General features: G+C 49.7%; 2 protein-coding genes across 2 annotated transcripts in view; one reads left to right on the forward strand and one right to left on the reverse strand.

The window, feature by feature from the left end:
• The window catches only part of LOC142592570 (uncharacterized), a 163,499-nt gene that overhangs the window by 78,973 nt on the left and 61,909 nt on the right, over positions 1–22,617 (forward strand). The window lies entirely within an intron of this gene.
• On the reverse strand, positions 982–14,501 carry LOC142557969 (chitinase-3-like protein 1). The gene is made up of 3 exons (XM_075670146.1): positions 14,202–14,501; positions 11,465–11,684; positions 982–1,411 (listed from the first exon to the last, which is right to left on the reverse strand). The coding sequence occupies exons 1-3, from the start codon at positions 14,477–14,479 to the stop codon at positions 1,163–1,165; spliced, it is 747 nt and encodes a 248-aa protein (XP_075526261.1). The 5' UTR covers positions 14,480–14,501; the 3' UTR covers positions 982–1,162.

The raw sequence follows: 22,617 nt of genomic DNA on the forward strand, positions 1-22,617 counted from the left end.
GCCTTATCTAACCCATATCACGGGTATATGGTTCCGAGGATCTGTCAGCATCGCATTGAGCCGTCACTCGAGGAAATAATGAAACAAAAGAAAAGTTAAACACAATTGGCATTTTCTCTGGCCACAACTTGTTCTATGTGCATACAGACCAGCTGACGACGAACTGAATCCCTTTCCTGGTCCCTGGATCAGTCTAAATGAAGAAGGTTGAACTAACGAAGCAACAATGATGCGCATGACCTTTGAATAGACGGTGACAACTGAATGCATCTCAAGTTTATTGTGCGCGCACCGAATTGATGTGGAAACTGGCCTTCAGATCCCAGGAAATGCCGATAACTACCGCCATCCAAAAGGAGTGAAAGAGGCAGCAAAATGTTGACCGCCAAAAGCTGTGAAGTCCCAACATTGATTTGGTGGCACTTTAGGAATGTGTGTGAGAAATGGGGGGTGGGCGAGGAGGGGGATATGCGTCAATTTCAGGGGAGCCCGGGTCCCCCCGAGCCCCCCCCTCCCTCGGGCCCCCCTTAGATATGTGCCTGCATCTAAGTGCTCCGCGTAAAGCGTGTAATTTATTATGTTTTAAAAATGTACATCGCTGCCAATCGCAGCACATCACTCAGCTGAATGTTAAGCTGCCCCTGGCCATTTGACATCATTTACCCCAATGACGTTAGTAGGGCGAGCTATCTGATTGGCTGCCCAGTGTGTGTCATCAATAAATTTTCCAACTTTATGGTGAAAAAAGGTTGTTCGTAATAGTTGGAATGTTAGTTAATCTGTTTCTATAAAAGGAAAGTAACAGAAAGAAAATGCACAAGATCAATTTCTCAGTACACTTGCCTCAAGGTGATATTTGCATGAAACTGCACCTCGACATTATTGTCAAATTTTAGAGTTTATGGTGTGGGCTTTACCTGCGAAAATGTAGCATACAGGGGCTACTTTTTTTATCAGTGGGATTTCAAGGGCCTATTGGTGACAAAACCTTTTATTTCGAAGATAAAATGAAAGGAACAGAGGAAAAAGAAAATGAGAGAGAGAGAGAGCAAGTGAACCGGGATGATGGTGTCATGACAATGTTAATGGGAGGACACTCATGAGGCGGGAGGGACATACACACAACACGTGCTCACACCGGCATGTGATGGAGGGTTGCTGTCTAGCCAAAACGTCGCTTGTGCCTGAACATTTGCCGGGCGATGTGCGGGTAGTGCTTCTGGTGCTGCGCCGTTGCCGCCTTCTTCGTGTGGGATGACGGGCTCTGTGCCACTGGTGGCGAGTAGTGCTTGAGCGCCGAACGTAGAGTGCGTGCCAGCACGTTGCGGGGCCCGCACATGCCCATGTAGTCGTCGGCTGCCACGTCCACGAGCGCCGCGCCACCCAGCGTCTGGTTGCGCAGAAAGGCCACCTGCAGCGTTGGGACATGCATTTGGGGCATTCGGTGGAGTGTCAACAACTGAACTATCGGTGGGTGCAAAAGCAGGGCACATAAAGAATAGACTTTTCTTTTTTTTAATAAGTCTTTATTTCTGCGTTTAATAGGCCAAGCCTTGCGGCAGCAAAGACAAAGAAGAAAAGACTTTATTCTGCAGTTAAATTCCAACTGCAACAAAATTTTGTACCGCATTTAATACAGTATCTACTCTATCTCATAAGCAACTTGTAGCACTGCCAAAGGGACGAGGTGTACACAGGCAATATCCTTGCACAGCGGAATACATAGGGCTAGCATAAATGATTCATTCGTTTTGAAAAGGCTACAACAAGTATTACACCTACACACATGTAAGATATATGAAAAGAACCACAAGCTCACCAAGTTTATGCACCCCCTTTGCTGACACAACACATGTCCAGACAATAATCGAGCTCATTCCATACATGTTGTAGCATAGTCCTGTCAATTGTCTGCACTGCACCACTGATGCATTCTTTGAGCTCGACTAAGGATTGCGGTAGTGGGGTACGTTAAGGACCTTGTTTACGTAGATCTCCCAAGATCAAGATCTCTTTCTATACGATTTCTGAAAAAAATCACTAAAAGCAACTCTACCGTTGAAATTGTTCAGCTACCATGGGAATGATGGATGGTGCATGGTTTTGTTTAATCTTCTTGCTTGTGGCTCCAGATGTGTTCATGGTATCATTGCGCATTGCCTTTCCCAATATCGAGTGTTTAAAACATTGTGCCTGTGACATGTGCCCGGCTTCTGCAATTGCTTTTGGTGCATGCAGCCAGCAAGAGCACAGCCTTCAAGACCTGTTTGGGTTTCCCAGCGAGAGCTGTCAAGTTTCTCACTCTATAGTGAGAAACATTATGGGCCCGTTGGAGTCATCCGTTGTAAATGAATGCTCGCACCGCTGGGCTGACTCTAATTGCTGTCGCTCTTGGACGACTCCGCTAACTTTTGCTGCACATTAACTAAGGTGGACGGCGTCGGCCATGCACACATAGCCTCGAAGGGAAGAACTTCACTCGTTGGGATCCGTTTCGAGACTGGTTTATTTGCAAAAGATAGATCGAAGAAAGGAGAAAGGAAAGCGAGAAGAAACACAAGGTCAACATTCTCTTTTAGCCGCACTGATGCCTTCGTCCCTGTCGAGGGCGCCGGTGCCTCGCACTCAGTAGGTGGTTTGCCAAAAAGCCAGTGGAACGGATGAGGTTGTTAGTAGAGGTCCCAGCCGATACGTGGTGCAGTGGGGCATCCCTCGCCCGTTCGCCAGCTCCCTCTCTCTCTTTCGTCGTCGCGCCCCCAACCAAGGGTGCAACAATGTTTGACGGTCGCTTGCGACTTTCAACATCCGTTTCGTCATTCGCGAAATTTTTCTATGGCAGACGTACAATGAAATGCCACTGTACCATCTTGCTGGCGCTTTATGTCAGTGTTCATCGAACCCGCATGGTACCGCAGAGTTTGCTGAAGGAGTATATCGCATTGTAGGATTAAAGGTAAACTTTTTTATGTGTACGGGTGATAACGGGGCTTTGCAAAGGAGCCACTGAGTTCAGAAATGCACATGGTGCAAGTTAAGAATGCTATTAGCGAATGTGGTACACGTCGAGAGCTGCCACTTCGGTAGGTGCCGCCATGATCATTGATGCAAGACTTTTGCGTTGAGTTTCTGTCGTTGTGCTGTTGTGGTGAAATAACATCGCCGATGCCAATGCAAAACTGTATTTGTGTCTCGCGCATGCGCAGTAGCACCGACGCTTTTTATAGCGGAGCTGTCTTGGGCTAGTTTCCAGCATTTCGTGATGCGCATGTGCAAAAACTATCATAATATGGACCGCATTTACAGGGGTACGAGCCATTGCTTAAATGGACCGTAAAGGTTAGTATGAAGTCAAGTTAAAGTGATAAAGCAATGCTGTAGAACGTCTAAGCCGTCAATATAATCGCGAACAGAGCTTTAGTAACCAAAAAATTGAGGTAAATGCATGACATAATTTGAGACCCCCCTTCAGCGACATTCTGGTACCGTATTTACACGATTGTAAGTCGACCCCTTTTTTAAAATTTGAAAGTCTCTGAAGTTGGGGGGTCGACTTACAATCGAAACCAAAACATGGCCCCGCCAAAAAAAAGCGATACCAACGAGAGCTACAACGTAGTTACAATTTTATGTTTGCTCTATGGTCCTACCCGTATCTTTTCGCTATCCCGCATGTTTGTTTGCTTTTCGGAAGGGTTTTTTCAACATTTTTGAGAGTCTTACAGTGCATGCAACACTCATGGGGGGTGTCGATAGTTGATAGAAGCGCCGCTATTCCCATTTGCGGCGGCACCCTTAGAACGGCGGCGCTTGCGGGGAGTATCGGTAGTTCATGGAAGAGCAGACACCGTTCGCGGGTTTCTCTTTCTCTGTTTAAAGGCATTGGCATTGGTTTGACGAACTTTTTGACACGCTCCACTTGACTGCCGGCTACGTGCTACTTCTATGCTTCCCCAGTCGTCATGAGTGCTGCAGGCTCACTAATCTTTCGGCACTCGTTCACAGCAGCGTTCAAGAGGCCTGCCATCCTTTACGCCGAAGAAACAAATCACTGCGCAGCGGGCCGCAATTTCGATGTTTCTAAACGGGTGGTGCGAGAGTGGCGACTGCAGCGAAGCGAAATTTTCACCCTGTGGCTGCAAGTGAGAAATTTCCGACGTGCCGAAGTCTGGACGCTTTCCGGAGCTGTAGGCTAAGCTTGCGGCAGCGTCGCTGAAATGCGTGATCGGTCCCTGCCAGTGAAGTGTGACGTGGTCATGAAACAAGCCCGGACCTTCGCCTTAATTTTAAGGTTCTGCTCCGCCGTGAGTACGAGTGGCTGGCAGCAGAAGAAGAGCCTCCCTGACGGCTGCGTGTGGTTGGGTGCATTTGACGTGGGCTGCTGTTCTGCAAGATGTCCTGGTGCGGTCGTTTGCCAAATTTGAAATTTCGCTGGACCACAACGCGCTGTGGGACCGCAGCAACGATGACGATGGCAGCACTAGTGAAGATGAGTAGTCCAGTGACCATGTCAGCTACTAATAAATTTTCGTTATCGAATGCGCCCTCGGTTTTTTTTTTTTTTTTTTTCCGGTCAAGCGATATGGGGGGGTCGACTTAAATTCGAGTCGACTTACAATCGTGTAAATACGGTACTAGCCCGACAACGAAGTCACTCCTCATCATAATTGATCTCACTAGTACTCAACTACTCGTATTAAAAAGATCATTTCATTAGGTTACAAGACGGAAGAAAATGTTACTTGTCTACTTCTGTTCGATTCTAAGAAAAAATCACATTTTGACGTTACGCTTCCGTATAGTGTGGGTGGTCGAAAGGTTTTGTTTTTGCTCGACTCTGCACGCTCAACTCTGCGCCATGCACGCTTTGGAGTTTAAGTTTTTTCGTTATCGTGCCATGCTGCGCTGATTCTGCTGGCTCGCGAAACTTGCATTTGGAACAAGCAGCGAGAATACCACCTCCATGTGATGTCGTGGGATGCGCAAACGGCCCGCGAAACTTGGCCAAGGGCAGTTGCAGCGCTGAATCCGTTACTTATCACTGTGCGCCAACAAATTAACCTCTCCGATTGAAGTGGCTAAATGCCATACCTCTGCCACAGTGCATTGGCAAAGAGCCGAAAAATCGCATAGTGGGCTCACTGTACTTTCGTTCAAAGGATTACAAGTTCAATGCTGACTTGCTGAAGTCGTGTGGAGTGCCTTTCAAAGCAATGCTTTCCCATAGCGCTGTTCCGTCAGTCTTGCCTGTATTCTCCCAAGCACAAAAACAACTGCAGGTTGAAGACCGGGTGGTGAGTGCGGCATTTGGTTTTCACGAAGGAAAAGGTAGAAGTGTGCGAATACAGTCCAGCCCACATATAACGAACTTGATCGTCACGTGGCATTTGTTCGTTGTATCCAAAGTTCGTACTAAGTGGACCACCTATCATACGGGAAAAAAGAGCAAGCGAGACGAAAGTTCACTTTATTTTTGAAAAAAGTCCGTGATGCATGTCTGCTTCTTCAAAGCTGATCGCATCACTGCCGTTTCTAATTTTTCCAGCGCGGTAATATGTTCATCGCCAAGGCCTCTGCTGCACACGAGTTCCTTAAGCAACGCGATGTAACCGATCGCGGTTGAAGCGTTCACAGCAACCGGCGGTAGAGCAGCATCCTCGTCATCGTCCTCGTCGGTCTCTGGGCAGTCAGGAAGGGCTCACACTTCACGCACAATAGCTTCGCCAGTGCATGGCTCCGCAATGTCGGCGTCGTCATCAGCAGAAACGAAATCGTCCCAGGCAACGTCAGGTCCGGCCAGCTGCGTGTCAACGACGCATTGCCACAAGTCCTCGTGCGACCGGCCTTCCGGTGGGTGATCTGTGGCGTCCTCGGTGCCTGGGCCCATAAAACCCGCCTTGCGGAAGCAATTTTCTATGCACTCCGCGGTGAGTTCCATCCACGCCGCTTTCAACATGTCCACGGCGGCAAGCAAGCTGATGCGAACTGGCATGGCAGCATCAATCGCGATCAACAAGCGTTGGATGACGCGCCGCCGGTAGCACACCTTGAACGCATGAATGATGCCCATATCCAGCGGCTGAATTTTGCAGGTTGCATTGAGAAGCAAGAAGAGCACTGTCACCGCACTCAAGGAAGGCTGCACATGGTGCGCCGCACAGTTATCCAGCATGAGCAGGACCTTCCTGTTTTTTCGTGCCATGTTGCGATCGAACTCGACAAGCCACTCGGCAAATAAGTCACAACTCATCCAGGCTTTTGTATTGTTCCTGTAGCGTACGGGCACGTAGCTTCCAAAGCATCGCGGCTTACGTGACTTGCCAATGACAAAAGGCAGCCGCCGGTCACTGCCGTCCATATTGACACACAGAAGAACGGTTATGCGCAACTTGCTGTTCTTCCCTCCTGCGCACTTGTCGCCTTTCAAGGCATGTGTTTTAGATGGCAACATCTGATAAAACAACGCAGTCTCGTCGGCATTGTAAACGTCCCGTGGAGCATAGCTCGTGATTGTTGGGAGGTTGTCGGAAAGCCACGCATCGACGTCCTCGTTGTTCACAGACGCGGCCTCGCCGACGACCGCCTTGAAAACAATTCCGTGGCGAGCCTTAAACCGGTGGAGCCATCCATTGCCTGGGCTGAAATCGGGAAAGTCCAAAAGGAAGGCGAAGTCTTTAGCCTTGGAGAGCATCAGCGGTCCACTGATCGGAACGTTGCGAGACCGCATGTCAGCGAACCACTTCAGCAGTGTGTCCTCAACGTCCGCGTAGGTCGCCTTCCGAAGGCGCTTTCTAGTCGTCGGGTCGGCATTCACGGTAGCACCAAGAATCTTTTCCTTGCCCTTAGCAATGGTTGAAATGGTCGATTTCGACAGTCCGTACTTCTTGACCAGTTCGCAGCTTTTTGCACCTTGAGCAAGTTCATTAACAATGGCCATCTTCGTTGCGATGTCGACAGCTTTCCTTTTAGCACCTGAAGAGGTCGGCGTACAGTCCTCCATCGCACCAGGCGCAAGTCAAGCCCTTGAGCTCGCGCGCTGAGGCAGCCTTCAACTCCTCGATCTGGGAAAGGCACGGATGCGGCAACGATGTCAATGCAGTGCCGTCGCACAGAAAGAATCGACGGCGCAATGCCCTCAGCGCGGGGTGGCAACGGAGCAACAAATGGAGAACCGGTTTGAGCCGGTAGAGCAGACGCCTGACTTTTCGGATTGGCCGACGCAGATCAAGTGGATGCATCACAGCGACGCGGGCGGCGCCACTTTCTGTTTCGTCACCGCGCGCGCGCTTTTTCGTTTTCATTTTTCAACGCGCGCTTTTTCTTTTTTTACTTTATTTTACCCGCAAAGGAGCGCCGGGGGACCCTTTGTGCGCTCTGCGTTCGCGTAGTGTCAGGGGAACACAAAGTGCGCGAAATTCGCCTGCCGCGGGTTCGCAGTCCAGCGAAACCGCACCAAACACCGCCGGCTCGGTCAACTACAGGGGCCCGACAGCTTCGCGTTCGCTCTAACCGAGTGTTGAGGCCACAACAGTTCATTCTATGTGAGACACTGTGCCATTGCCCCAATATATATTTTGACGGTAGCACCGCCCTCGTTCGTACTAATCGAGCGTTCGTTATACCTGCGGCTGTTATAAGTGGGCTGGACTGTATGTACAGCCATGACATAAGTTGCCGTCCTAGTAGTACGCAACGACACCGGCAGCAGAAGTCCTCAGCAGCAGGTCACGTTCATCAGTGTTTAAATCACTGGTCGAGCCCAGCATGGCGAACCAATGTGTCGTCAGGGTCGTCCATTGCAACGAGCGTCAAAATTGCTGCCATAAAATAAAGAACCGGCTTATCGTCACACGCTTTCCCTTCCGCTAGCCACCATAGTTCCGCTTTCGCGCTGCTGTCGGCTCTGTCTGGGCTCTGTTTCCGGCCGCGCGTTTGCATGTTGCGCAGAAAAGCCGTAGCGCTCTCTGCCGGCGCCATTTTACTCGCAGACGGCGCAACTTCACTAAGAGACCATGACGTCACTACTCCTCGATTGGAGGGCGGGCGATTTGAACTGCGCTAGAGGTACGCAGACGCTTCAGAACGCATTTTCTCTTAAAATAAGTCTCTTTGCATGAAACAAGCATTTCGAGGTTTCTGGGGTGATATTACAACAGTCCACGTTGACTTAATATTAACCTTTAGTGTCCCTTTAAGGAGGTATGAGCCTGTAGAGAGTATGACTCTATGTGCAAATAACATACAGATCACGTACAAGTACGACGAGCTGTTTGGCAGTCTGGACATCATAATGTGCATCAATCTGCAACAGCTGCCATCAGTTCGTGCTAACGAGGTCTTTAGGCGGGCGCAAAGTCACACCAAGGTGTTCAGCTTGGTAGTGAAGTGGCATCATCTCTCCTACTTCCCGTTGCGGCAGGTTGTGTGTCAACAGGACGCCGCATTCTCGGCAATCCTCATGAAAGTCGGGGACAGGGGGCCCTCCAACGGGAAGAGATGCGCATCATCAAGAGCCGGTTCGTCAGCGCCGGTCGAGCCTTGGTTGTGCCTGGTGCTGTGCGACTCTTCTACTGTAATAAGGGTGTCAACATATTCAACATTGATGTTGCCCTACAGGGTGTGGGAGACATATATGAGGCTAGAGCAGTTGATGTGTATACCTTGGATACAGGTCTGACGAGTGTGTTTGTGCACAGGCCAAGCTGGCTGGTATGACACATGTCGAAATGGGCAATTTACCCCCTAGATACTGCTCGATTGGGGCAAGCCCTACATGGTCACATTCCACGTCAATGTGAAGGACGGGCTCGTGAATGGTGCCATCGATGTACCTTGAGAGATTGAGTACAGGGAAAGCAACACGCTCGATACAGTGTGCATTTGGGTGAAATTTGACGTGCCACATACTGGCCGTTTAGCTCAGGTCAAAGTCAAGCGCCTCGCGCATGATGCTCGGAGACGGGAAATGAAGATCATGGTCGACTGGATGCCCATCGAATTGCGTACCTTCACCCTCACCCTGGATAGAAATAGTGGACCGAGTTGCCGACAAAGGCAGTTTCCGGTGGTTCAAGCTAGTGTTGTTGCCATGCAGATTAGGGACGGAATCGTCGCCACCGTATACATTCATCCCGGAAGGTCAAAGAGGGACCTTGAAGAATTTATGACTGGCACATTTAAGTAGTTCCTCCCGGTGAACCCCAATCTTATCATCATTGTGGGTGACTTTAACGTCGATGTGTTTCGTCCTGATGGAAAGTGATTCTTGGTGTTTCTCTTGTGAAAGTTCAGCCTTCAGTGCTACACCAAGACCAACATCTCCACAACACTCCATCGGTCGTGCATATACCTAACATCCCCTAATATCTCCTGTGTCGTCATAAAGCCCATGGCCATCTATCATTGTGACCATGAAGCAACAATTACTGTGGTCATGAGATAAACTTTATTACAAATAAACAGAAAAAAGTGCTTACTTGTGCAATATTGTTTTGTTGTATTATTTTCTTTATAGTTATATACAGCTCTGCTGGCCATCCACCTTGAGAGAGTGGAATGGCTCCGAATATATGTGTTTTTTTGTAGCCGTAAAACCTTTGCGGCTCCTATTTGAAAATTTCCTAATGTGCATGGCATGACATGAGTATACTGCATGATGTGATGTTCAGTGCAGGCGCGCATACTAAATCGGTCTAACGGTAAGCCTTTGCACTATCTTAATTGCACTTTGTGACTATGTTGACTATGTCACACTATATTGCATTCTGTGTTAATAAGCACACATTTGTTGACAATCTGTCCGTGGTGCCTTCTCTGCGCCTTATTGATGAGCCCGGCCGTAGCGCTCCTTGTGTGTCGCGGTGTATTTGTGCGTCACTTCCTTTATTGACTGTGCTTGCAGGGTAAGCCTCGCACAAACCCGTCTCCACAACATATTGGCTATATCAGTTAATATTTGCACGGTATATAATGTGCGTTGAATCCTGCGCAAGGAGTGCTTGCTGCTGCGCCAAATCGGCTTTTGTCCTGCACCAGGACCTGTGCCAAAAGGTCAAATGATTGTTCCACCACTGAAATCCATGTGCTAATTATATGTCATTCCTTCGGCTGCCATGCTGCAGTGGCAATGGTGTTGCACTGCTGAGCTTGAGGTCGTGGGTTCGATCCCCACTGCAGTTCATGTTGCGAACATGGTATACATGGACGCCATGGTATATCCTCGAGAACGAAGGGAAACAGAACAAAAAGTCGTTGCGGCAGTAAGAGACTGGGACTACAGGGAAATCGCTTGCGCGTCGGCACGAGATTGTACGGTAATTGAGAAAGAGGAAATGGCTGTTGCTCTAGCAGCTATGGAGGGCTACTGCACAAATAGATCCCTTCTAATTCTAACAGAGTTCAAGGAAGCATGCCGAAACTACATTAACGGCAGAATCGGTCAAAAAGCGCTCCAAATCTTCCTCCGCGCTGGCCGACAGAATAAACGCATTAGACACACCATCTTTTGGGTACCGGGGCACTCTGAGATTGAGGGCAACCAAAGGGTTGATAGGATCGCTTGCGAGCATACAAACCGAGCGGACCTAAACAGAGATCCTGAGGATTTCATGACAGTGATTCCAACATCCTCTGACGTACTAAATTACCATAGAGGGACGAGGATCAGATATCCCCCGCCCCACAATACACCCACTCAACAACAGGCAGTTTACTGGCGAAAGCTGCAGATAGGAACTTTCCCAAATTTGCATATATTAAGCAAAATGTTCCCAAGTCAATACAGGGACACGTGCCCGTGGTGTGGCGCAATACCCACACTTTATCACATCACATGGGAGTACAATACGAATAAGGCATTCCACAAAATAGAAAATTATAGTGCAGAGCAGTGGGAGAGCATCCTCTCCAGCAGTAACCCTAGCCTCCCAAAGGAGTCTGGCGGATCATGCCCGACGAGCAGCCACGCTCAGTAGTGCCCTAGAATAGGGGCGCCCATTATGCAGACCGGAGATCGTCATCGACCAATAGAAGATGAAGACATCCAGCCTGACCGCTGAATTACTCTTTCTAGAGCAATAAAGTTTGCTTCCTCCTCCTCGTGTTGCAAAGGTAGTGGAATGCAAGAACACAGCTGAACGCTCGTGCAATAGATTGGCATGCAGATTGAATTATCCAAGGTAGTCTAAATTACTAATTCGGAGTCCCCCACCAAGGCGGGCTTCATGTTCAGATTGTGGTTCTGGCACAGAAAAACCGCCAAATTTAATTTTCAGTCATTCCCATGCTGGCTGATTTGCCATACTATTCGCCATGCCTGTAAAAACTAGCGCCGGAGTTCCATCAAGCAATTTTTTTGTAGAGAACTACACGCTCACCAATAATGTTGCTGTCTCCGCGTACATCTTGTCCAGTATATGTCCATCTAGCTCATGTTGAAAACACTGATTTCGTCGGTGCACGTACATACCTTTGCCCTGACCGAGTCAGCATCGTCGTAGGTGACCCACTCCTGCCCACGGTAGGCATACGGGCAAGATGTGGCCGCGTCAAACACGCGCGCCCAGCTGTTTCGATACACGTTGTAGCAGATCTCGAAGTAGGCCAGCCGGCCAGGCGTCGACGAGAACGGCCCGGCCTGGCCACGGCCGTCGCCGCCACGCAGAGGGGCTCGCACGTCAGTGTCAGCCCTGGGAGCATATGCGCCTGAGCCACTTAGGTCCCGTCACATGAACATGGTGTACCGTAAGCCAAAGCAGTTCTGCGGAAGCCCGCAAGGTGGAGGAAGTTTCATGAAAGGGAAAAATTTGCATCCACCTGGAATGTAACATAACGCTACAAGTGAAACTCATGTGGATTTGTCAGAAAGAAAGCCTCACAATTAAAGAAAAATTGTTCCTGGACCTGGGATCTAACCTGGGACTAACGCCTTTCAGACCTCTACCTGCATTCTGCTAGCCTCCTGGTTAGCTCATTTGTATCCCTGGACCAGGCCAATTTTTTCTACAACTGCAAAGCTTTCTTTCTGAGGAAGTCATATGGGTTTCCTTTGTAACTTCGTGCTGCAGGTCATGTGGATGGCAATTATTTTCCATTTCATAATATACTGTACCGGGTGTCCCACCTAATTAGAATCAAACTTAAAAAATAGAATGGTACACTTTAGGCAAACAAGACCTACAGTATATGGTTCCCAGTCTCAACTTACTCAGGCTTTTTTTAGGTACGGTTAATCACCTTATAAGCTTATTTATAGAGTATTTTCTATATTCCTTTTATGGTGTAAGTCGTGTTTGAAAAGTTGTACAGCGGGCTCATAAAACACCCAATAAGTTGTTTCCTTGATGCTATCTCTTACGTGGTTCTCTTTTATAGGCTCTGAAGAAGCCCATGAAGAGCGTATGAAAAAAAATGACTTCACTGCGCTTTTGTGCGTTTGGAAGCCAACCGCTTGTGCGAGCTCTTCTAACTTCTACCACCGTCCATTATTGGGCTAGTTTGGGGCTGCCACGCAAAACCTTCGGGAGGAGGCATGGTGGGACTTGCAGGCATTCAGCGGTATTGTGCAGCAGTAGACGCGGGAAGAGCTTGCGCATGCGCAGTTGGCTCCTCACAGTTACGGGGTCATGGAAAGGGTCAATGCTACACATCTCTCTGATATCCCTGTGGTTGTGTCTCTGCATGCTACAGAAAACTGTGGCTAACAGGGGACTTTAGTAAAACATTCTTGCACAAAGGAAGTTTCTTCTACTTAATGCCACCTCGTCATGAATAGCAACTATACATGCAGAATTGGAGAGCTTTAGCTTGTCCACTCTTTACGGAAATACCACGTAGCGTTAAAGGACTGCTCACCAGGTCTGGCCATTTTGAGGCTGACAAGTGCAGTACATACAAATTGCATTAACATTCGTGTCTGCTAAGTGTTATAGGTACATCTCTATGCTCTGTGAAAAGACCTTAATTTGAGGCCAAATGCCGTTTGCCCTTCTCCTCGCGGTCACCGCACTCCAATCCAGAGAGTCGATATCAATCACCTAAGTGAGCCTGCATACATGGCAGTGCCGTGACGTCGCTCATAGTGACACGCGACTGAAAGAATTATCCTAGGCAACATCAGTTGTTTGTTTTATCTGTGGCTTCAATAGAGCAATTAGAGTTTAAGAAATAATAAACCATTCAAAGCGAATCTCTGCGTGTTTTTGTTTTAATTAGTACTGTAGCAGGAGAGATGTACTTCCGTTTCGTCGGCATGTCCCAGCGCTTCGATCATGCTGTTTGATCCTCGTGCCTGTTTCAGTGCTCGTGGTTGTGGCACTGACTTAGACCACTAATCAGGTGTTCTCGTGCAAAGCACACAAAATCTTCCTCTGCGCAAAATGCGACAAACGCAGAGCTCACAGCGAGACCTTCACCTGAAGTGCGCCACTCAGCAAAAACGCGAAAGAGAGAGAGAGAAAGAAAAAAGAAGGTGGGGCCTGTGACGTATTCGTCATGTGATCTTTCGGCAGCAGCGAAAGAATTTCGCTTGTGGAGGCTAGATGGGGAAAGTGGAGAGAGAGTCTATGTTGGGGGACGGACGGTGATGCTCACCTCCTGAAATCATGGGTTCACAGCACTTCAAATATTTCTATCTCTGCTATTAATGAACTAATCTGAAAAATTATTGTAGTAGAACATGTGTACTCCTTAGAGGGCACATAACTTCTAGCTTATAACCAAAATTTGCCATGTGGCCTTGTGAGGGGCCCTTTAAACGTGAACAGTTGTAGCAACGCCGGTAGCGACTTCCCTTGATGCTCCGTCCAACATCAGGCAGAGCGTTTTTACGTTACATGAACGTTCTCAGCAAAGCAACATAAACCAAACAAGACTGCAGGTTACTGACTGCATGGCTGCTGACGCTTTATACAGCAGCAGATAAGGAGCATGTGGTCATTTACTATAATAACTCTATATCCTCTCGGGTTAAACTCAATGCTGCAGGATGGCACTACCAACCTCGCTGCTGCAGTTAAGCCCCTCCCTGATCTTGCAGTCTGCTGAAGTTCATTTCACGGTAACCCAGCATTTTGTGAATGAACAGTAATTAGGTATATGTACCTGCAAGTTAACCTCTCTCTATAGCTCAGCATTAGGTATTGGAGCGTGTTCCACTCGGACTGAATGGACCGGTGAAAGCGTCAGATGCACGCAAAAACCTCTACCTCGCGAGCGCGTAGCTGTAGCCGGACGCGGACACGGCCAGCAGCAGCTTGTTCCTGGGCGCTCCCCGATCCAGAAGCAGGACGACCAGCTCGTGGACGCTGTTGATGGGCGAACGGTTTTCGCCGGCCGGCGGCCGGTTGTACAGCGGGCTGGACACCTCGGCGCGGCCAGGCTCGACGAAGCCGAATGAGCCCATGACTGCGTAGTGCACCGAGCGCAGGGCGTTGCGCAGCTCAAAGCCGCGGTCCACCCGGTCGTCCTCGTGCGGCAGGTACATAGTCAGGTGCCACCGGCTGCTCTCAGCCTGTTCGAGAGACCATCATTGCAGGGAGTACCGTATATTTCTGCAGAACTATTATTACCACAGATCCCGGGCGAGGTGTGTGTGTTTGTGAGAGAGAGAGAGCACGCACACTTTAACTGAAACTGTAATGGCACATTCAATGCGTCGTTTTCGAGCACTCCTGCAAAACCTCAAGGGTCGTTTAACAATGTAACTATAATCGGATACAGCTTTGTTTCTTTTTTTTTTTTTTTTTGCTTCAGTTGGCAGTGAAGTTTCATGAGTAAAACAGGTGCAGCAGTGAAATGAACTGCACCGCAGACTTTTGAAGAGTGAAATGCTCAGGCTCCACACACTCTGTCCATGTCTGTTGCACACCTCATCGCTTCCGCCAATGAAAAGGCTTTAAAGAACAGCAAACGCTCCGAAGGTATCAAGTGCGACACCATTTTGAAATGGTCGCATGATTACAATTTTGTTTGCTTCTGTAATTAGCTAGCGGAGTAACAACTCCGCGTAGTCCTTCTGCCTTGGTTCCCAACTGCTGTTTTTTTTTTAGTTGTATCATACTACATGAGCTTTACTATGACAACAAGAAAATCCGGGAGAATGTTTCGTAATACAGTCTCCGTTATGCGGCTTCATTGTCGTTTTGCACGGACATCAGGGCGCTTTGAGAATGTACCACAAGCGCGGTCGAATGTACCACAAGGTTCATGTGCTTTCCCCAAACATCCTCTCCAGGATTGAGCACCGCCCCCGTTTAGGAGGCCATGGGCAAAGTACATAGCCTCCCCTTAAGTTATAGGTTTTCACGTTACGATCACTAGAGGGAATGGAAACGACGCTGCAGTCGTTCAGCCTTCGTGATAATCGTGTTCCACTCGTGTTTGTTGCTTATGACCTGCCATTGCGCTCGGCACCTTGTCCTTCGTTACTATAGCCGCGTGTTGAAAGACCAAAATACACGAGCCGAGCGCTCCTCGGCTGCGTGCCACTTGCCCTGAAGGCGTTCCTGATCTGTGCGAGCAGTTTCGGGAAGTTCTCGCGGTCCGAAGGGCGGCCGTTGCCCTCTCCCGGGTACATCCACTGCACGTGCATGCCGTCCAGGTGGCGGGCGCGGAGCCAGCGGACGCTTCGCTGGGCGAAGTGCTCGCGGCGACCCTCGGTGATGAGCTCGTCCGAGAACGACTTGGAGTCCACCTGCGAGGCCGTAGGGACGTTCCACACAGTCAATGCGCGAACTGCAAAACAGACACTCTCGTAGGTTGCTTGTTCCTGTCAGAAAAATTGGTGTAGACGCTTGTGGATCGGCGAGCGAGCGAGTAGGATGACTCGCGCTGTAGTAGTGCCGGCTGACTCGCGAGGACCTCGCGAAGCCACCGCGGCCTTGGCCGAGCAGACGGCCAACTTGTCCGCACCATATAATGCAGGTCGGATCACAGCGCAGTGTGGGTTGACCTAGCCCGTGGCAGCTAAGTACAATTATGCAGTTGTGGTGTATCACTCGCCTTGGGTCCGCCGACCCCGACGAGCACCCTGAGCGTTGGGTAGAGCTGTTTGAGCTGCACCATCTGGCGGATGCGGTGGTCGGCATCCGCCACGGGGCCCGCCTGAGAGGAGCCGCCCGACGAGCCGTTGTTCATGTCCGAGGGGCTCACAAAGCCGTACACCAGGTGCGAGCAGAACCTGCGCGCATTGAGAGAGACGGGGATTTCATCGAGGTGCGCCTTATTTGCCCCCGATTGGTAGGCGGGGGCGAATAAGTTCTGTGCCGAAAGGCTGCGCCTTTCGACACAGAACTCGCATTCTTTGTGTCACGCCGCTGTTCCAGGTGTCGTCCATCAGTTTCCTGTCTCACGCGTCACATTACGCTGTATGCGTCACGAGGTACTCGATTCTCATGCAAATGTACCGAATGTCTTTGCTGATAGAGAAATGCGTCGAGTACCGATCACACTTTCGAGGTTCTCCAGGTTCGATCTCTGGGGGGACAACGCTAGCGAAATATTACCGTGGAAAATTACAGCACTTCCTGTGGAAGCGACACCTTGCCGTGGAAGCGTTTAGGCGTTTAACTACACTATATTATATGGAAGCTTTTAAGCACCACGATTCTGGTCTGTTGCGTTAACACGGACGTTTCCTAATTGTATACGCCAGCCATTTAACAGTAGTACTGCGGTCGAATCACTGGCATGTATAAGATTTTGTACAGCCGTGTGACCCTGTTAACTTGCCTTCACTGCGAAATATATTGAAATATGTTCGTGTGGCCATGCGTGAAACAGGGCTAGTTTATGCTCTTTCATATTTTTATTCAGAAAACTACATGCGCTGAAAGTGCATTATTGTAGTGGGTGGGACATTTCTAACAGTACCAGAGCAATTACAAAAAAAGAGGCGAAACCATTCTTTATAACCTTAGTTGTCTTGCCGTTTGTGTCATACGAAAAAAAAAAAAGGAAGGGTTTCGTTTTTGTGCCTTTGTTCGTGTCTTTTTTTCTTTCTTGCATGTGACACGCAGCGCGACATGTTCGTAAAACAGCGCGATATGTCGGCTTTCGTGAACCGAAAGTAATCGGCTGTAGAGAGAGACAGACGGATACATCACTCGCCTGGCAGGCAGGTGCTTGAGCAGCTGGTAGCGCACGGGTTCCTTCTTTCGCTCGGTGTATCGGTCGTAGAAGCACAGCAGCGGCGCCTCCTCCCTCGGCTTCAGCACCGGCCCGCTCTGGCGCGAGAAGATGAAGCCCCGGGATCGCCTCACCGTCCGCTCGTTGGCCTGCGTGCACCCCGGGCCACGAGGCTCGCTGACGTCAGAAGCGCGAAACAATGGTCTCTCCAGTCCTATAGCGACTGTGCCTTAGCCGGTACCGTGCTGTCTATACTTAGCACGGTACTGTATTATACTTAGCAAGCAACGCTGCGGAAGCTACGCAAGTAGTGTGGCCATACAGAAGACTCACTCCGCGCGTTTTCCAGCACACTTATTTTGAAGATAAGGTCTTTGCTGACTTTCCACGGGTTTGGCGTATCTGGGAACTGGGTGCCCTGTAACCAATTCGAGGAAAAAAAAAAGAAAAGGAAAAAACTGGCTTATCGCGCCTCAAGAGCATCGTAGCGACTCGCAAGGGGTATCGAAATATAGATGCCACGAAGAAGTAAAGCCAGAATCAGTCGCAAAGTTGTTAAAGTAACGGTACGGCCGTAGTGAGCACCAACATTGTCGAAAATTGAGCACATTCAACTATGCCCCTGTAAAGGGTGCACCGCCATAGATGCGCACATGTTGAGGCAAAGCCGCCGTATGGCGCTCTTCCGGATCCTTTTTGCTTGACACTTTTTTTTAACCTGCTACGCTTTCTACAGAGTAACTAATTTATATATTATGTCAGCAACTTGTGGGTGCAAGCGTCCGTCAAATGACGTGTTATTTGTGCACCTTTGCGCTTCGAGTATATAGCGTACTATGTTTTGGTCGCGAGAGGAAGTGATACGCCGGGGTCGCTGCTTGGAGAAACATGTCACTCCGCTTGTTTGGCGGTAAAGAGGTTCAGATCTCCGACGCCTTTCATTTAATAAGTGCTTTATGTTTTGCGATATAAATGAATGATTTTCAAGTTAACGGCGTATTACGCGATGCGCTCACCCAATATCTCTCATGTGGGATGCACTACTTTTTGGTCGCGGATGCGAACACTGAGCAAATTTTCTCTTTCCTTCGTAGCTTTGGCTTTGGCATGGAATGGAGTGTAGGTTCTTGTCCGTGGCTACCAGACAGCGGTGCACAGGTGGACGCGAACGGAGGTTGGTCTGTAGCGCTTGTGTTGGTACAGGGCTTCCTAGGTCGCGGGAGCTGCACGCCGTGTGCGCCGCCTGATCTTGGAGGCTATGGTTCGTCCAACCTTCCTTCGTTATCGACCGCTTGAAGGAAGAACTATGGAAAGAACAGAATTGTGGGTGTTTGCTTTTGTTGCACCCAGAATGATGTGGAACCCTAAAGACAGCGTTTTGCGGAATGTTGTGTCATCCCGAATGCTATTGCACTTTGAAAAGGGTTGTCACGCTGAAGGAGATGTCACCGCGAGGACTGTCGTGCGTAGTGGCCTGGCACCTTGAACTTTGTGCCACCCTAAAGGCACTGTAATCCCAGATGTTTTCATCTCGAATGCTGTGGCAAACTAAAAGTAACGTCGCCCTGAAGGCAATGCCATTCTGTACGCTGCGTCGAATGGAGTGTCACACTGAAGAACGTGTTACACCGGAGACTGTTTCATCCCAAAGTATCTGTGTGCTGTAGATTATGTCACCCTGAAGAAAGCGTCATTGCGGGTGCCATCGTCCAGAATTTAGTGTCACCCTCAGAGAGCAACACCGCGAAGATAGTGCTACTCCGAAGTCTGTGTCACCACGATGGTTGTCAGGGCAAAAACTGCCTCACGAAAAATTGCTTCATCTCAAATTATATGTCGTCCTTAAGGCTGTACGATACTAAAAACTGTCACCCTATAAGGGAATGTCAACGCGAAGCCTTTGTCAATCCGAATGCTACGCTGACCCGCCGCGGTTAGACCAGTGGGTATAGCGTATTTCCATTTTGTCAAGGGTGTGGGCGCGCGAGAGCCCGACGCTTGTGCTCATGCGGGTTGCAATTTTAGGGGACAGCGCCTAGGTACTACGGAGGAGGACACACTTTGCTCCATTCGTCCCTAGCCTATATGCGAATGCGCACTACGCAGGAACCGGCGCTTAAGTTCCGTCGAAACGGGATCGTAGCAGCCGAGACAGATTGTAATGGCGAAGCATACAAGAAGTTTGCAGTACCATCGTGTCATTATTCATTGGTATGCGGCTGCTAAAGTGGCATCTATCTAAGCCCGCACCCCCGCTTTTCTTGCCGGGTCGCTTCGCTCCCCTTGGCAAGAACAGTTCGTGCCAGGCCTGCTGGTGAAGCATAAACAACAACTACACAATACAAGACATTCGCAGTACCAACGGGTCGTTATTCATTGGTATGCAGCCTCCAAAGCAGCATCTACCTAAGCCTCCACCCCCGCGCTTCACGCGGGGTCGCCTAACACGGAGGGTTCCCAGCAAGGGTCGCTTCACTCTTGGCAGGAACCCTCCGTGTTAGGCGTGGTGGCGGGACGTAGGTAAACTACCGTAGAAGTCAAAGGGAGAAACGATATTATATAATGCAGGTTACATAAAACAAAAAAAATTTGGCAGCTCTGCCCGAAAGGCGAAGTACCGATTGCGATAGCAAATTAGTAGATAGCTGTACGATGTAAGGAGAGTAGTTTTAACAATAATGGAATGTGTAAGGGGGACTGAGCTAGGACGCAGAAAGAGACACACGGAGACAGGGCTGTCTTTGTACGTCTGCATTTTTTCTACGTCCATGTTCAGTCGTGCTTACACATTCATTTTATCATGGATTCAAACCAACTAGCCCGCCAACGTGTTCTATCTAATTAACAAGCACGGTGTTACGCGCGCACAGGTAAACATGAATACATCTCGCTCGATGAGCCGCTGTCAAAATGCTGGAGTGAGGAGTCACGGCAGCAGCAAGCGGATTGACCTTCGTGCATCTCTCGCTTGAACGCGAACGAAACGTTGAAAGCACAGCGCATACGAAGCTGCCGGTACTACGCGCACTCAGCAAACATCGCAGATCGCTTTGAAGATAAGGCCCGCGTGGGCGCGCACTTTTGCCGCGTCGCAGGTTGCTTTCAAGACGCACGGGCGCCGGCAACGCGTTCCAACGGCGTCCGCCATTCGCGTGCCCAACGCCTTAGTAGACGCCGCGGATGTCTCCACTCTGTACAAAGCGGCGAGCGAAGAGGACATCGAGGCAGCCTAGCAGCCTCTAAAGAACCCACCCCCTTCCCTCCCTTGACCCCGTGCCTCGCGCGCGACAGGACAGAGCACGCTTCCGGCCCGCGTTCGCCGGCTCACCCTCTCATGCTTTCACTCTCACATACAGCATACGGCGCGTGGTGAGGGTTTTATTGCCCTTGGACTTAATACAGAACCTCACGGCGACGGCGACGCAAGAAATGCGCCTGGAGTGTCCATGTAATTGCTATCGCAATAAAAATAAAGGCAGGGCCCGTTACCTATGCGTCGTGCGATCCGCCGGCTCCGCTATGCTAGAATGCCGGGAAGGAATTTCGCTTGCGGAGGCTAGACGGGGCAGTTGGAGAAAACAGAGTTTTAGCTTTGCCCCGTGTTCGGGTAAACACAGGGTGAAGAGTAAACGTGAGTGCCCTGCATAGTACACTCACTTGGTGGCACAGAGCTCAAAGAGACAAAAACAGCTAATAATGCACTAATCAAGTGTATTCTACTTCGCTGCTGGTGTAAATTTCCGGCACTGGCGTAACCATGTTGCTGTCGCAAATTTACACCCGCAGCAAAATTATATACACATGGTTACAGCAATATTAGCTGTTTTTGTCTGAGCTCTGACCAACCAGGTGGCTACACCTTGCTCACGTTTACGCTTCCGCCATATCGTCCCGTCCGCCTGCGTTTACCCGAGTACCGGACAAGCTAAGACTCCCTAGTGTCGATGTTGGCGGTGACGCTCGCCTCCTGAAATAATGGGTTCGCGGCACCTCCAATGTTTATACCTTCGCTATCGATGGACACATCTAAAAAAATTCTTCCAGTACAACACTCCTTGGAGGGCACGTAACAACTTCCAGTGTATAACCAAAATTGGACAGGTTGTGAGACCTTTAACGCGCACCGAATGCACGGTATACTCGTTTCTTCTTTTTTTTTTTTGCATTTCGCGCCCATTCCGGCCGGCATGTGATCCCGCGCGCGCCCTCGGGCTTATTAGCAGCGCGATTCCAGCAGTTGAATGAGGCGCACCAGCTGTGCGGCCACAAGCGGCGTGCGGTTTGCGGCCGCTCGGCCGGACGGCGTCAGAATGGCGAGCACCAGCATGAAGGAGGCCACGGCACCGCCCACGAACACGGCGCCGTACAGCACGAACGAGTTGGCTGCCGGCGACGCCGCACGGTTGCTTCCCGCCTTGGACGGCGGAACACCTGCACACGACACGGGGCACTACTCTGCAGGCCACCTTTGCACGCTGGACAAGTACCACGCGTGTCATCTGACGAGCCACATTCTCGCTGTGAAATCAGCCTGGATACATTAAAAGGGCAGTAAAGGAAAATATCGAATCGAGCCGGATTCGAATTAGTGAGTAGTAGGGAATTTGGTATTCGTAGTGAGAACAGAGCCTTTGTATACACCATGCGCAGCGCCTATACACCGTTTTTTCATGGGCGCCACCATATTGCTACACAGTGGCGCCATCTATGGGCAGTCGGCATGCTGGCTTGGGCGAGCGTTCCTCATTGCATGGCGATAATTTCTGGTGTTTGTTTTCGTGCTCGCGCGGTCTGTTTAGCGTGACGTGCGTCTTCTACGCGCTAAACGGTTCTGTGAGACGTACTGATGTTGTTTAAGTCTGTATGGCCGGACTTTCTGCTGGCATTTACGCGGACGGAGCACGCAGCGCGGTGTGTGCACGCATATATTTGAGCCTACAATCAGCCTCGGAGGTCAATTGTGTATTTCTGAATGTTCGATTCACTAATGTGACCTTATTGCAGTATTCTCTAGTTCTAAGCTGCGGTTTAGGAGAAATGAAACATACGCGACAATCGTGACAGCGTGGGTACCGTTCTACTACGGTAGGAGCTGTGCTGTTATACTTTGGCAAGCGTTCAAACTGTTCGCTGCAGGTTACGTTGCGTGAATACTTGGTTCGATGGATGAGGTTTCCGACTATGAATACAATGATTTTGCCTAGCAATAGCAGCATGCCTTGCAGTCTGAATTAAGCTCGTCCAGCAGAGCGACTGTTTACGAACGGCGCGAGCGTCCGAAGCAGTGGTAGGTGCTGGATTACAGATATCTTTGTTCTATATAGCGCATGGTCCAAGCGCACGGCATCAGCGGTTAGCATATATATATATATATATATATAATCAATAAACGTTGTGCGGCGTGACTATGCGAGGTCGTATTACGGCTTTAGCCCGTTTTCTCTTCCTTTTTCGGGAACGAGGATGATAACCGAAATTTTTTTTCGGTTGTGTTAG

Source organism: Dermacentor variabilis, chromosome 9 (genome assembly GCF_050947875.1).
Source record: "Dermacentor variabilis isolate Ectoservices chromosome 9, ASM5094787v1, whole genome shotgun sequence".
NCBI lineage: Eukaryota > Metazoa > Arthropoda > Arachnida > Ixodida > Ixodidae > Dermacentor > Dermacentor variabilis.

What these genes read in the sequence shown, in the direction of transcription:
- LOC142557969 (XM_075670146.1), bottom strand. Translation starts at nt 14,479, where the DNA reads ATGTACCTGCCGCACGAGGACGACCGGGTGGACCGCGGCTTTGAGCTG. An exon ending in TACAGCTACGCGCTCGCGAG is followed by an intron (nt 11,685 to 14,201) that starts GTAGAGGTTTTT and finishes ATATGCTCCCAG; the next exon opens with GGCTGACACTGACGTGCGAG. An exon ending in CTGACTCGGTCAGGGCAAAG is followed by an intron (nt 1,412 to 11,464) that starts GTATGTACGTGC and finishes CCAACGCTGCAG; the next exon opens with GTGGCCTTTCTGCGCAACCA.